This window comes from Protopterus annectens, chromosome 13.part0 (genome assembly GCF_019279795.1).
Source record: "Protopterus annectens isolate FY-2018-M chromosome 13.part0, PAN1.0, whole genome shotgun sequence".
NCBI lineage: Eukaryota > Metazoa > Chordata > Ceratodontiformes > Protopteridae > Protopterus > Protopterus annectens.
The window spans coordinates 872,776,427-872,790,553 of NC_056747.1; the positions used below are offsets into that span (position 1 = coordinate 872,776,427).

The 14,127-nt window shown below is 45.9% G+C and overlaps 1 protein-coding gene across 1 annotated transcript in view; it reads right to left on the reverse strand.

Annotated features, from left to right (window-relative positions):
• Positions 1-4,119: 4,119 nt before the first annotated feature.
• Positions 4,120-14,127, reverse strand: part of DYNLL2 (dynein light chain LC8-type 2) — a 255,778-nt gene continuing 245,770 nt past the window's right edge. The window contains exon 3 of the mRNA XM_044054590.1: positions 4,120-5,832. Within this exon, the coding sequence (XP_043910525.1) occupies positions 5,695-5,832 (138 nt within the window). The 3' untranslated portion in view covers positions 4,120-5,694. The remainder of the gene's footprint in view (positions 5,833-14,127) is intronic.

Consider the following 14,127-nt stretch of genomic DNA (forward strand, 5'->3'; position numbering starts at 1 on the left):
ACCCCTGGAGCTGGGAATATGATCAGGTCTGCAAGTCAACTGGGGAGCCAGAGCCGAACCTCCAAAAGACTGAGTGGACGGCCCAGAAAAACTGAGCCGACAGCACCCCGGTGGGTCTGGCACAGAGGCTACAGCTCCAAGCTTGTCAGAGCCAACCCACTCAGGGCAATGGTTGGCATCAAGGTACCATTAATACTGACCTTCAATGCAAAGGGTCTTTGGACCCAATGATTCAAAAACTGGGGGTTGGATTGGAGAAGTAATTGGCAAAAAGGCAGACTGCATGCCCCCCAGCCCCACAGGGGGAGGGGGCAGGTAAGACACATCTGAAACAAGGGCAGATAAATTTTTGCATCATCCTATCCACCTCTGCTTCAGAAAGGTGGTGGGTGGACTTTGAGGCCACAGACAGGAACACAGCCCCAAAGAACCTCTGGCGAGAAAGAATGGCGCCAAGTGGAGCCCGCATTGGGAGCGAGGAGACTTTGCAAGGGGCTTGGCCAAGGAAAAGTGGTCAGGGGACTGCTTCCTCAGTCTATCCCATAGTGCTTGCACTTCTTGTCGCTTTTGTCAGGAGGTAGAGTCCCAGAGGCCAGGGCAGAGGAAGCAGCAGAGGTGAGGATCCAACTTAAACCTCTGCACTGGGAGGAAGGGGGCCATTAAGGATTACATTATTCTTCCTGTCGATAAATGCTTGGGGTTGAACCCCACGCAGATAGAGCGGGAAGAATGTAAGTGAGGAACCCCTAAACAGACTATGCACAGTGTGGCCATCAGCAGGGGAAAGCTTGTGGTCACACTGTACTTTCTTAACCCTGGCTTGGGCATCTCTGCCATAGTAATGAAAGCAGGGGACCCAGAACACACTCGCACATCCAAGTAGAGGGAGAGAGAACAGAAATTTTTTTTTTTTTTAAAAAGAGCAGACGCCAGAGTGCAAAGGTAGGGGAAGGTGAAAAATAGATAGGAAAGCCCAAAGAGGATAAAATTAACAGAAAAACTCACCTAAAGCCTGGAGCAATAGAACATGATGCTAGCAATATGCATGGCAAACAAGATCCAGGGGAGAAGGGAGACAGGGGCATTATGGGTAGGAGCCTGGAGCTCTGATCAGATTCTGGATAAAGTGCCAGTCAGATCCATCCAGGATCAGAGTTCCCACAAATTGAAGAGCAAATAAAAAAGACTGATAGAGATATTGCCTGTATAGGCAAAGTTTTTAACTACACAACACAAATTACCAGTTCTTAAACTTATCTAAGCATCTGCAGATCACACTTGCGGCTGCAAACAAGATGTGGTGTTTCACGCAACACTAGGGATTGTGGGCATGTGGAGGAGCCAGAGCACCAGATCCAGAAACTTGAAATTTTGAAGTCTGATCTGAAACCCTATGTTGGGGAAGGGATGTTGAAGTTATAAGATTTGACTTTATCCCATGAACAAAGGGACACCCCTGCTTTATCCAAAAAGAGAACAGGCCAATCACTGGAGAGAGTCTCCCAGCCCTTAAGACTGGGTCAGATACAAGCATGGCAGAACAGCTGCAGGGGACATGGATGACCCACAGATTGTGGGGGATGAAAAGACTACAAAGGAAAACTAGGTAAGTTGTCCAAGAACCCATTGTCCACTACAGGTTCACCCACTACAAGAAAATTGAGAGCCCAAAGCATAGCAAGTGCTTTTTTCTAGCAACAGCATGCATGAAAACAGCAGGACCAGAAAAGTTATCCATAACGCAGCACAGATGGTAAAAGTAGAATGCATTGCCAGGTTGTCGATCAGAAGCAAAGTTGTCACCTAGTGTACACAACCTGCACACTTCAGTAATTCTTGCCCCAGCATTTTCTCAAAGTAAAAATCAAAAGTAGCATACCTTTGACAAGTTAAACTTGACAACTGGCAGACCAGCTCAATTTGCAACAACCAAAACATCCCTGCCCCACAAAACCTTCAGTCACAAAAGTTTAAACAAGCAGTACATATTTCACCATAGCCCCCAATTAGCCAACACTACTGACCAAGTTATACCAAACAAGTAACATCTATTACTAACAACTGGGCTTCTTACAGAATTACTGGCTTTAGTCAAAAGCAAATAAAATTAAGGGCAATGTGTACGGAGGGGATTCCCAATTTATGAGAGAAGGTATGTGGGGGAGCCAGAGCTTTGTGAAGCTAGCCATTTTCTTGGCCATGGAAACAGCCTACATAACCTAAAGCTTACATGCAGCAGTGGGAGTGATGAACACAGTATGCTTTCTAACATAGCAAATGAGATCTGAAGTGACCATCATTGTGCATGATGGGAGATTAGTGCAAGCTCAGAAGAAACTAGTATGATGGCTCTGATGCAACCCAACTGTTTAGATAAATATTCAATACATAAGCATTGCAGTTAAAGCCAACAAAAGTAAAGGAATGGGGAAAACTAGTAACTTTTAGCTATAAGGCAGAAAAAGCAAACAAGTCAAATTAGTGGATACCATTTTGGCAAATTAATCAAACTTTTAGGAGAAGCGTGAGCAGGGCCAAGGCCCCCACAACCATCCTAAAAGCTTGGTAGAAGGAAGCGTATTGATCATGTAGAATGCCTGCTGACTGCAGACTGACAGATGCACTGTGGGATGGATTTAAAAGACTGTTCCAGATAGGAAAACAGAATCCAACTTAAACAATTTAGAGTTGGAAGTGCTCCAAGCCACTGAGGAGTGATGTGATGACTGTGGCAGTGGACAAGATCAGAAACTAACAAGGGAGTAGTAATTAAGTACAGAAGCAGCTTAAGCATACCTCCTAACCCTCAGAGCAAGAAATCTGCACAAAGCCACAAGTGGGACAAAGATCCAGAAATGGGACAATTTTTAAATACTGCTCATACAAACTCAGAAAATTGCTAGATTTTGCATTGGCATAAATTCTGAAGGGTAGAAAGTATGAAACTCAAATGTCTGCCATTTTCTAAACTTCAATCTAAGGAGTTGCCAAAAAATACAATTATGAAAAATGGACCGAAAGTACAACGCAAAAAAATCTGAACATTCTGCAAAATTCTGTACAGTTGAGAGGTATGATAGAGCAATTTCCTGTGTTTGCTCCAAGCAGAGATCCAGTCCCAGTCTAGTGAAGGGGACTAGATAAATCTGCTTTATTCTGACAGCAATGATGCAGAAGATGTAGTGAACAAATTGGAATGTACATCTAGAAAGCACACCCACTAAGTATTAAAGACGACAGCCTGGAGCCTTTTCACAACTGCCAACTCCTACACAGCTGAAGATATCTGGGAGAGAGACCTCAGTCAATGGATTTTATGGATATGAGGGTTTAGGGTGGCCTGTCAGAAGTTTCAGCCAGGCTTATTCCCACAGATTAAGGACAGAACTAAATGCTGCATCAAATGATGCAACAAAAGTATAGAGTGTAGGGGAAGAACAAAAATGAGTACAAATCTCTGGCACAGATTTGTCCACATTATAACTTCAGATTTAATATCTGGCAGAAAGACATGCCCCCCCCCCCCCAACAGCACTATGGCAGGAAGGAAGAGACTCCAGGCTATTCTACTGCTCCAAGCTATTCCTGTTGACCAGCATTCTCCAATACTGGCTAACCTGCATTTGTGAAGTGGGACAGGGTCACATCTACATTAGACTTTGTGGCGGTGTGCTTCAAGGATGAAGCTGCTCAAAATGGAGGTAAATATCAAAAACTGAAATGGCAGCGGTTACTTAAGCCACTGTGCACAAGCAAAACAGTACTGCAGCCAAAGTACACCCCATTCCCACAAACTGAGTGGATGGCATCACCAACTGCCTAGCAGAGGCAGAACCCTATTAAGAGCTTACTATATAGCGATTAAAGGCTGTTTACCTTTAGCTGTACAGTCAAGTTTTGCTAAAACTAGCAATAACTGGCAAGTTAAATAGCAGTCTTACCTGTTCAATCATATGTTTAGAGGAAATTTTAGATGCTGTAACCTATGCTCCTGGTTGCCACTGCAGTTAGCTACTCCCTCCACATGCACTTCTTTAGAGCACACAAATTTCACAAATTCAAGTTAGGGAGAGGAGAATCCCACACTGCTTTTGTGGTTAGTGCTACAAAACACAAAGATTTAAATACAGACTTCCATTTTATTAGCTTGTATACAATTCATTTCGAATGCCTTTTTTCTGATAAAGCACCCGTGTATTTAGAACCAAATTAACCATATACAGTTAGTTCAAAGCATATACCCTTGTCAGAGTAACAATTTAAACCATACAGTTCAAGACTGCATAATGCCAAGCCATCTGGAAATTAAAGAAAACAAATATTCAAGTCAGATGGATACAGTCTACTGAAGATTTAAACTTACCAGGCTCCGCTTCATGTGTAACCCCCCCCCCCCCATTATGGCTTGCTGTTAACAGCCAGTACTAAATTCAAGCTCCACTACTTTGCTCAGAAGTACAAGCCCACATCAATCTGACCTTACTATGCCACTTAACTGATCTTAAAAACAAAGGCATGATTTTACACAGACAGGCAGTGACATGAGCCAAAAAGCAGCAAAAATGCTTTAGACAGTCTGCATTGAGACTAGTCAGGATAGCAAAATAATGCTTTATATATGCAGAAACAGCTGAAACAAGCTGCCTCCACCATTTTTACTTCTAGTCCAATTAGAAGGTAGTACTTGTTACTAGAAAGAATATTTAAAAACTGGAATAGCAATTAGCACTTGCACCAACCCAGACATTTATAAACTGGGTTGCCTTAAAGCACCTCTTCCTAACCTAACACGAGTGCACTGCCATCTCCCTACACTTGAAGCATAGGACTAATGCAAGGGCCAAGAAAATTGGATAATTCTTTATCTTAAGTAAATGGAGTGGCTTTCAGTTTCCACTTATTAACCTAAAACTGGCACAAGCTTTTCAGGCTCAATGCAAAACTTTAAATTTACTGAAGCTTTCAAGAGCAAATCCTGAAATTAAACCCACCTAAAAAAAAGTGAACAATGTGAGACAAGCAAGGTACAACAGCAGCAGATAGTTTACAACCAATGATTACCATCTGTGTACTGGCAACTAGGCTGAGAGTTCCAAAGTCACAAGTTACATCTTTGCTGTACAGTATACGCTGGCAGGACCAAGTCTGTCATATTATGACAAAGTGCCAAAAGAAAAACAAGCAAGCCTTATGTCCCCATATACCACACTAGAAGACAGTGCAACCCAGAAAGTTTCAAAAGACCAAGTTACTGAACAAAAAAGATTTAAAAATCCTTCCGAATGCAGGTTTTCTTCCTCCCACAATCCAAGTGCTACTTTACAAGCTCTGGTATAGTCAAGTTTTTAAAAAATGTCTGCTAAAGCAGCACCACATTTAAAGCTAAGAAAACAGACTTGGTTCCACTGTAATAGTTTCAGAAAAAAAATGTTCCAGTGCTTTTACTTCATGTTCCCATTTTTCAATGTCTTACTTAAAAGGCCAACTTTTCACTTCTAAGAAATCAGTGCAATAGAGAAAAAAAGCATAACAAAAAAGGCCTTCTCCTCGGCACTTTAACAAAAATAAATTTACTGCAACATACACATTAGGTACAATATACAGTCCATGCAGCTGTACAGCCATTCTGAGAGGGAACCCTGCTCAAGCCAGTGCATTTTTTTTTTAACAGTCCAGTTTCTCATCTTTTGTTCTTTAGCCCGATTTGAAGAGAAGTATAGCCACTTGTCCAAGGTAAAAATAGATGAAGTGTTTAGTTTCATGTGTGACGTAACTGCCAAAATTCCTGCCAACAATGCAGTGCCATGTTGGGTTATATTTTTTATCAAACTCCTATAAAAAAAAAAAAAAGTTTAATTGCAGCAATATATGTAGATTAAGAAGCCAATGTTAAGTTCTTACTAAAAACAACATTTATCCAAACCAGCTTTATTTCAACTCAAACTGTACCACTGCCTCCAGCTGTTCTTTGGACAAGTCTAGACGTTTACAAGTTGCAGACTATGCAGCTACTCTGTTCTTAAATTACTTGGTCTGTGGACAGAAAATACAGTTGAGCAAGTTGCACTGAAAAATGGTAGAGGTCAGAATTCCTCACTGCTATAGTAGCCTTTAGGCTACATGGCTTGAGTCCTGCACAGAACTCAACATGCAAGCTTTGCTCTAGCTCCCTTCCATACCTTCATTCAGATTTCCTCTCAAAGGACTAACCGTAAAGCTTTCCTCAAATGTTTCTAGCTCAAAAAGCACTCACCCTGAACCTCAAACAGAAGTGCAAGTTTAGTATACAATGCTAAACCTGCTTTGTCTTGAGACTGCCTCAACCTGTGGGTTATCGGATCCAATCTGATACAAGGCAGGCATTTTTCCCTCTGAAGCTCCACCTCCTCATTAAGGCCTTGCATGCTTAAACCCTCCTCAAAGGGAACTCTACCACATATCACAGTGACCTGCACCAACAAAATCCCCCTGATGGAAAGGAACAGACCAGTGTCACTGCGAACCACAATTAGCAATGAAATTTGGGGGGGGGGGGGCAGAGGGAACAGATTGAGACAAGTAGGAGAAAAGATTTCATTATGGAAAATTAGATATCCTCTTCCATTGGTTTCAACCTGTGGGATAAAATCCCAGCCTATCAGGAAAGAACATTCTGCAAAATGGTGGAGCCAAGAGGACCAGTATCTGGACTGAAATGTCAACTTCTTTTCTCCCATTATAAAGTGATGTTCTTACCATAACGTTCCATCTGAGTAGTAGACTTCATTCTTCTGCACATATGGGTAAACGGATCAGAGCCGGCAAAACGTTTCAAGCATCAGCTCAGAGCTCCTCCCTTAACTATATTACATCACTTCCTCCTACCGGGTTAGCTGACAATGGCAACAACCACAATTCTAAAAAGGAAAAACCTGAAGAGCGAGGGGGATGGAGGGAGGGAAGGTGCAGAACAATGAAGTGGAACGTTATGGTAAGAACTAACTTCTTTATCTGAAGTAGTGTACTTCATTCATTCTGCACAGTCCCCAGCTACTAGTATTCCTGGGAGGCCCTTATGGGAGGATATTTGAGCACCGCAGAGCCAAAGGATGCTCTCCCTCTCGAAATGAGATCAAATTTATAATGAGAGATTAGTGTGTGCGAATTGGCCCAAGTCGCTGCCACACAGATATAGTCCAACAGAACTCTTAACCAGAAAGCTGCAGAAGTGGCCATTGCTCTAGTGGAATGAGCCTTCAATACACCAGGAGGAGATAAACCTTTGTCCTTATAAACCTGTGCAATACTAAGAGTGATCCACCTTGCTAAGGACACTTTCGAAACTGCTTTGCCCAAAAATGGTTTAGAAAGAGACAATTTATCCGACTTCCAGAAGGGTTTAGTCCTATAGAGGTAAAAACGAAGCTGTCCAATAAATGAAGCTTACGTTCACCTCTATTTTGGAAATTTGGGAAGACTGGGAAATTTAGACCGATTAATATTGGCTGCTGAGGGCACCTTGGGAAGAAAGGAAGGGCTCATACGCAGCAAAACCCTATCCTTGTGGAAAACCAAATAGGAGGGCAAGGAGGATAAAGCCTGCAACTCTGAAACTCTCTTGGCTGAAGTGATGGTGACCAAGGCGGCGGTCTTCCACGACAAAAACTTCATCGGAACTGAACCGGCTGGCACGAAAGGGGCGAGAGGTCAAAGCCTGAAGGTATTAGTCAGATCCCAGAGGGGCGCTGTTTAACTGGTGGTCGCAATAAAAAAGTGCCCTTCAGGAAAGCTTCACAATTTGGCAGAAGCCAGAGCAACCTTATTTTCACCCACATGAAAATTAAAGATGGCAGCCAGCTGAACCTTGACGGTGGAAGCACTTGCGCCAGATTGAAAAAGATCAGCCAGAAAATCCAGTACGACCAGAACAGGGGCTGTAAACTGGTTCAGATTGCACTGAGGCCAAAACGCAAAAACGTCTACACTTGCTATTGTACAGTTTCCTAGTGGAGGCTTTAAGAGAAGCTACCAGAATATTCTCAACAGGGGACGAAAGTTCGGGAGTCCTGATGATCATGGGAACTGGAGCAGCCACACAGTCAGCTTGAGACTGTCCAGATTGAGCAGGGGCAAGCCAGACTGGTGAGAAATCAGATCCAGGAGACCATAGGAAGGGAAACCACACTTGACGTGGCCAGAAGGAAGCTATGAGAATGACTTTGCACTGCAGCCGGCAAGCTCTCCGAAGGAACTTTGGAATAAAAGGTAACTGGGATAAGCATACAGTAGCCAGAGGCTAAGCATGGACTAGAGCATCCCTGGGGACATGCCCCGGAGGGGGGGGATCAGAGTGAGGTTGCTGCACTTCACGTTGGAAGATGCGAAGAGATCGCAGCAAGGTTGACCCCAAACACAGATCTTCTCTGCCACGGATTGTTTCAGAGACCACACGCAAGGCAGAAGGATTGCCCTGCTGAGACTGTCCGCTAGAATATTGGAGCGTCCCGGGATATGCGTTGCTATGAGAAACCAGCTGGTGGATAAGGCCCACTCCCAAACCCTCATGGCCTCGCGACAAAGGGGGTAGGATTGGGTCCCTCCCTGTTTATATACCAGGCTACAGACATCTCTGATTGAATGGCTACCGTCCCCGGAGGTAGGACAGGGTGGAAGGCTCAATGCTAAAAGCAATGCCCTCATCTCCAGGACAATGTGTAGCTTGGTCTCTGGAGGGGACCACATGCCTTGGACTGTTCTTCCCAGGAAGTCCCCCCCCCCACCCGAGCTGGAAAGCTGTCAGTGGTCACCGTGGCTTGAACCAGATGGGCTAGAAAGTTGTGCCCCGCGAAAGTGTCCACCAATTGAAGCCATCACTGTAGTGACATTCTGCATGTTAGATTGATTCGATGTGGAAATTCATTGGAAGGTCTAGCCCGGAACATTGAACTGCCAGAATCCAATGAAGGACCCTTGTGTGAAGACGTGCAAGAGGGAGGAGAGAGATTGCGGCTGCCATCGAACCCAGGGCCCTGAGAACATCGGCTGCTTTGACTACCGAGTGAGCCACGATCGCAAATACATGGAGTCTGAGATTTTCAATCCTTTCCGGGGTGAGAAAAATCTTTGACTGAATCAAATCCAACCTTGCCCTGATTAAGTCTATGATCTGAACGGGAGCAAGGTGCGACTTGATACTGATTGTGATGCCCAACTTGAGCCAGACAGCGGAAGTAGTGTAGGGTCCGACACAAGGGACGTTTAGTGGATGCAGCGAAGAGCCAGTAGTCAAGGTAGGGGAATAACCGAATGCCTTGAAGTCTCAGGCGAGCCACGACCACCGCCATAACCTTGGTTAACACCCTGGGGGCTGTGGTGAGACCAAAGGGTAGGGCTCTGAATTGAAAGTGACTGGCCCCTAACCGGAAGCGTAGAAACCTCCTGGAGCTCCTGTGGACCTTGATGTGATCGTAAGCGTCCTGGAGGTTTAACAAGCACATCCAGTTGCATTCTCTCAAACAGTAGAATGGCCTGTAGAGTGACCATCCAGAATTTGACAGGATGAGGATAGACCGGTCCAGAATGGGCCTGAGGTTCCCCGTCTTCTTTGGCACCAAGAACCTGGAGTAGATGCCTGATCCGGATTGATCTGGGGGGGGGGGACCGGCTCGATGGCTCGTTTTTCTAGCAGCTTCGAAACCGCTAAAGTTGCAGCCCTCCCTGTGAGCGGGTGGAACATCTGGAAGGCATGCTTGAGTTATGGGACATGAAATGAAGGGGATAGAATATCCTCTGGATACGATGTTTAAAACCCAGCGGTCGGCAGTAATGGACTCCCATGCCACTGGATGTAGAGGAGCCAGGCAACCCTTCAGGGTTGCTGTGCGGGTCAGTCGAAAAAGAGGTTCCCTAGACCCGAAGTTTCTGGGACCCCCTCTGCCTCTGGGATGGTGGTCTTGTCCCCCCTCTGCCTCTGGGGGACGAATATTCCGAGCGTCACAAAAGGACTGATTTCCAGAACCACATCTTTTGCCCCTTTTGGTTCCTGGAATAGGACCTCTGGGGGTTAGAGAAGTGGTTTCCTCTGGCTGACTGTCTTTCTGCCCTTCTCACTCTGGATTAGTGTCACGTACAGTCTTCCCAAATAGGGATGATCCATCGAAGGGGCGTTGATGAAAGACTCCTTAAAGGGATCTGCAAACTGACAGCCTGATCCAGGCGTGACGCCTCAAGGCAATGCCTGTACCCGCAGCACTAGCGACTCCCTCCGTAGCATGAGAGGAGACGCATAGAGGTATTAGTCACTGATTTCAGTGTAGTCATCTTCGCAGTGAAAGATTGCTTGTCCTGCTGCGACAGACTCTGGGGGCAACTCAGTTAATTCCGATACAAGGTCTCGCTGCAGTCAGATAACATGCGCCAAGTAATTCAGTGCACGAACAGAAAGTGTCGCCAAGTACATGCGCTTCCCGAAACAATCCATCGACCTGGAATCTGGTGGATGAACCCAGGAACTCTCCTGTGCCAGTTCCTTCTTTGTGGCAGCTGCAACCACCAAAGCGTCTACCGGGTCTCCTTTAGACCATGTCCGCCTGTGATTGTGGGGAAAGAATTTTGTCTGGCCTCTGGTATAGGCTCTACGGTGTCAGGATCCTTCCATGCCCTAGTGGTGATTAGGTCCACCAAAGGGTCCACTGGATGAGAGACCCAGGAAGTAGATGGGCCCGCACCAAAGCCCTCCAGGAATACAGACTCCTCCACAGAGGGGTTGGGGGCTGACCAACCTTCTCTTTGGCGGAGGATCTCCATAATGTCTCCGAATGAGACGTCCTCTGTAGGTGATCTGGGGGAACCCTCTCCATCCAAGTCCATATCAGTGGTAATGGACTCAGGGGAGTCCAAGTGCCTCCTCTTACACTTGCGCTTACGAGGTTCCTCTCCAGTGGACTCTGGAGAGAATTTATAAGCCTCCTGGGGTTCCCTGAGGGGAAGAACCTGGGGTTGCTTTGGCATGGGCTGCCCTTGAGACAGAGTAATGGGAGCAGAACCCAAAATCAGAGGGGCCTGGGTAGGATCAGAGTAGGCGAGCTGTGGTCTCAACCCCTGGGAGAGAACCCTTTCCACTGCCCCTAACGCAGATGAGCACACCTCCGTAGAACGCAAGGATGAGGCCCTCCCCGGCACCAAAGCAGGGATCAGAGCAGACAGCGAGGTAGTCCAGGCACAGAGGATGGGATCTGAAAAAGCGAGATCTCAACCCTCTGGTCCAACTCCCAGACCACAGCTCCGAGAGTCCCCCGGATCAGAGGAACTCAAGGTAACTGCCGGCAGAGGACACAAGAACCATCGGCACAGAACAGCTCCAAAAGGTTTTTGACCAGAGAACCCCGAAGCATCGGGTCAGATCGGGGAAGGAGCAATAGGGTGGAACATAGTTGAAGGACCCTCTCCAATTGGAGGGCCCTGGTAAGACCCCCATCTGAATCTGGTTCTGAATGAACCTCAGCCTGTCCATATCAAAGCCTGAGACCCTCAGTCGACCTGGAGGAAGCGACAGACTCGGGACTGGGCCGGATCTGAGGGGAGTGCCTCTGCTCAGATGACTCAGTCTGCTCCGGTGAGAAATTGGGAGAGCGAAGCAGAGAACAAGACCTGGGTACCTTTGAAGAGGGGCTGGAGAAAGACTCCCTGTCCGGTTTTCTTTTTCTGGGCCTGTCCCTCTATTTGTGGCGCTTTCCCTTCTGTCCCTACCTCTCCGGGAAGACTCTGATGAAGCAGGCCTGGTGGGAGGTAGAGTCCCTGCCTGCACCGTGTCACTGGTTGGGGAGGAAACTGAGGCAGATTCCAGGGCAGAAGCTGGCAGCAGACCCTTGGCCACAAGCTTAGCCTGACGATCCTTCAAAGCCCTAGGGTTAAAGCCTGAACAAATGTTGCAGGATGCAGGCAGATGTGTGACCCCTAAACACAGAACAGTGTGGCCACTGGCTGGTGAGAGCGTGACCCCTAAACACAGAACAGAGTGTGGCCACCGGCTGGTGAGCGCTTATGACCACACTTTGTACACTTCTTAAATAGAACCTTTGGCTGTTCAGCCATAGTAGAGACAGTAAAAGCCCTAACAGCCCACACACACTTAACAGGGATTGGGCCTAGGTGGGAAACCAGTACCCCAAAACACTTTTTTTTTACAACTAACATGACGACCAAACGCGAAGGGAGGAAAAAGGGAAAGGTACTCAAACTCAATCACAAAAAGACCAATAAACCTTACCACCTTGCTTAGAGCTCAGAGACCATGATGCTGACTCAAAGCGGCAAACGAGATCTGGGGCTAGATAGGAAGTGATCTAATACAGGTAAGGGAGGAGCTTGGAGCAAATTCTTGAACTAGCTCGGATCCGAATCTGATTCGTATACCCATATGTGCAGAATGAATGGGGTCAACTTCTTCAGATCATGTTTTACTAGGTAGCTGCTGAAGTAGCAACTGTCCAGTACAGTAAGCCTTAGGCTTAAAAAAGTTGTCTTGCCATAACATTCCATCTGTGTTGTAGATCTTTATTCATTAATAGGACTTTGGTTCCATCCTCTGAACAGACACTGCCATTTCCAAGCTCACGCCAGCCAAAAACCTCAGCCAAGACCTAATGCCTCTGTCTCCTCAGATAGAGTTTGCCTGTCCCTATACTATAGGGATTGTAAGAGAAACAGTAGGAGGCTCTGAGCAAATAGCTTAACCAGGAGTTCCTAAAATCCACCAGGAGTCCAGGCAGGGGAAAGGCGGCTGGGAAGTAAAGATCTACAACACAGATGGAACGTTATGGTAAGACAGCTTCTTTATCTGATGTCGTAAGTCTTTATTCATTCCTTACTGACAAGACCAAAATCCCCAGCTACTGGAGTCCTGGGTGGTCCCAAGGAAAATTCCTGAGCACCATAGAACCAAAAGATGCTCGTCCCCTGGAGGCCAAATTCAATTTGTAATGAGTGATAAAGGTATGAGGTCTTATCTGCGCAATAGCCACTTGGGTATCATCCAGAGAGGCTCTGGAATGAAGCACCACAGAAGTAACCATCGATCTAGTAGAACAAACCTTTATTCTGGAAGGTAAGAATAGTTTATTCTGATGGTAGAGCTAATGAAGTTTCTAAGCCAGGAGACGTCAATTTGGAGACAGGTTTTACCCAATCTGGGAACAATTGATTGGTTTTCCTGAAAGATTTAGTCCTGTCCAAATAAAAACAAAGCTGCCTATGAACATAAATGGTGCGTAAAAGATACTCCCCTCTGTTTGAATGCTGAGGGAAGAAAACTGGCAGGTCAATAGATTGGTTAATGGAAAATCCAGAAATGACCTTGGGCAAGAAGGGTCACTACGAAGGGACACTATCCCTGTGGAAGTTCAAGAAAAGTCTCTTGACACTCAAGGCCTGCAACTTACTTTTCTCGCTGAGGTAACTGCTACTAGAAGTAGACTCTTCCATGATAAAAATTTTATATCACATGAATCAGGCTCGAAAGGAGGGCTTGTTAATGACTGAAGTACCAAAGTCAAATCCCAGTGTCCTATGGGGGGCTTGACAGGAGGTTTAACATGCAATACTTTCAAAAAGGTTTTGCACAGACTGACAACAGAAGAATCAAATCCATTATGAAAATTTGCAATAGCTAAACAGTGATCATCTACGTTGAGGCTCCTGCATGTAGAAGAGTAGTCTGGTATTGTAGGATCTTTTGAATAGGCACAGAGAAAGGTTCTATGTTCAGATCTTTGGCCCAAGTAGACAATCTAGCCCATTTACTAGAATAAAACTTTCTGGTGAAAGGTGTATGTGAAGCCAGAAGAATCACTAACTGGAGATGAGATATCAGGCAGCCTGGCAATCATTGGAAGTGGTAAGAACCAAGCGGAGCTTGAGGCTGTGGAGATTAGGGTGAATCAATCCCAGAGGATGTCAGCAGAGCTTGAGATTGGATCCAGGATCCACAGGCTGTGAATCCAATCAGGCCACAGGAAAGGAAACCAGACTTGACAGGCCCAAATAAGAGGAGGATCACCTTGCTTCCCAACCTTTGAGCTTTCTGGAGGAATTTTGGGATGAGGGGAAACAGGGAAAGGCATACAGTAGACCAGGGGGCCAGTTGTGCTT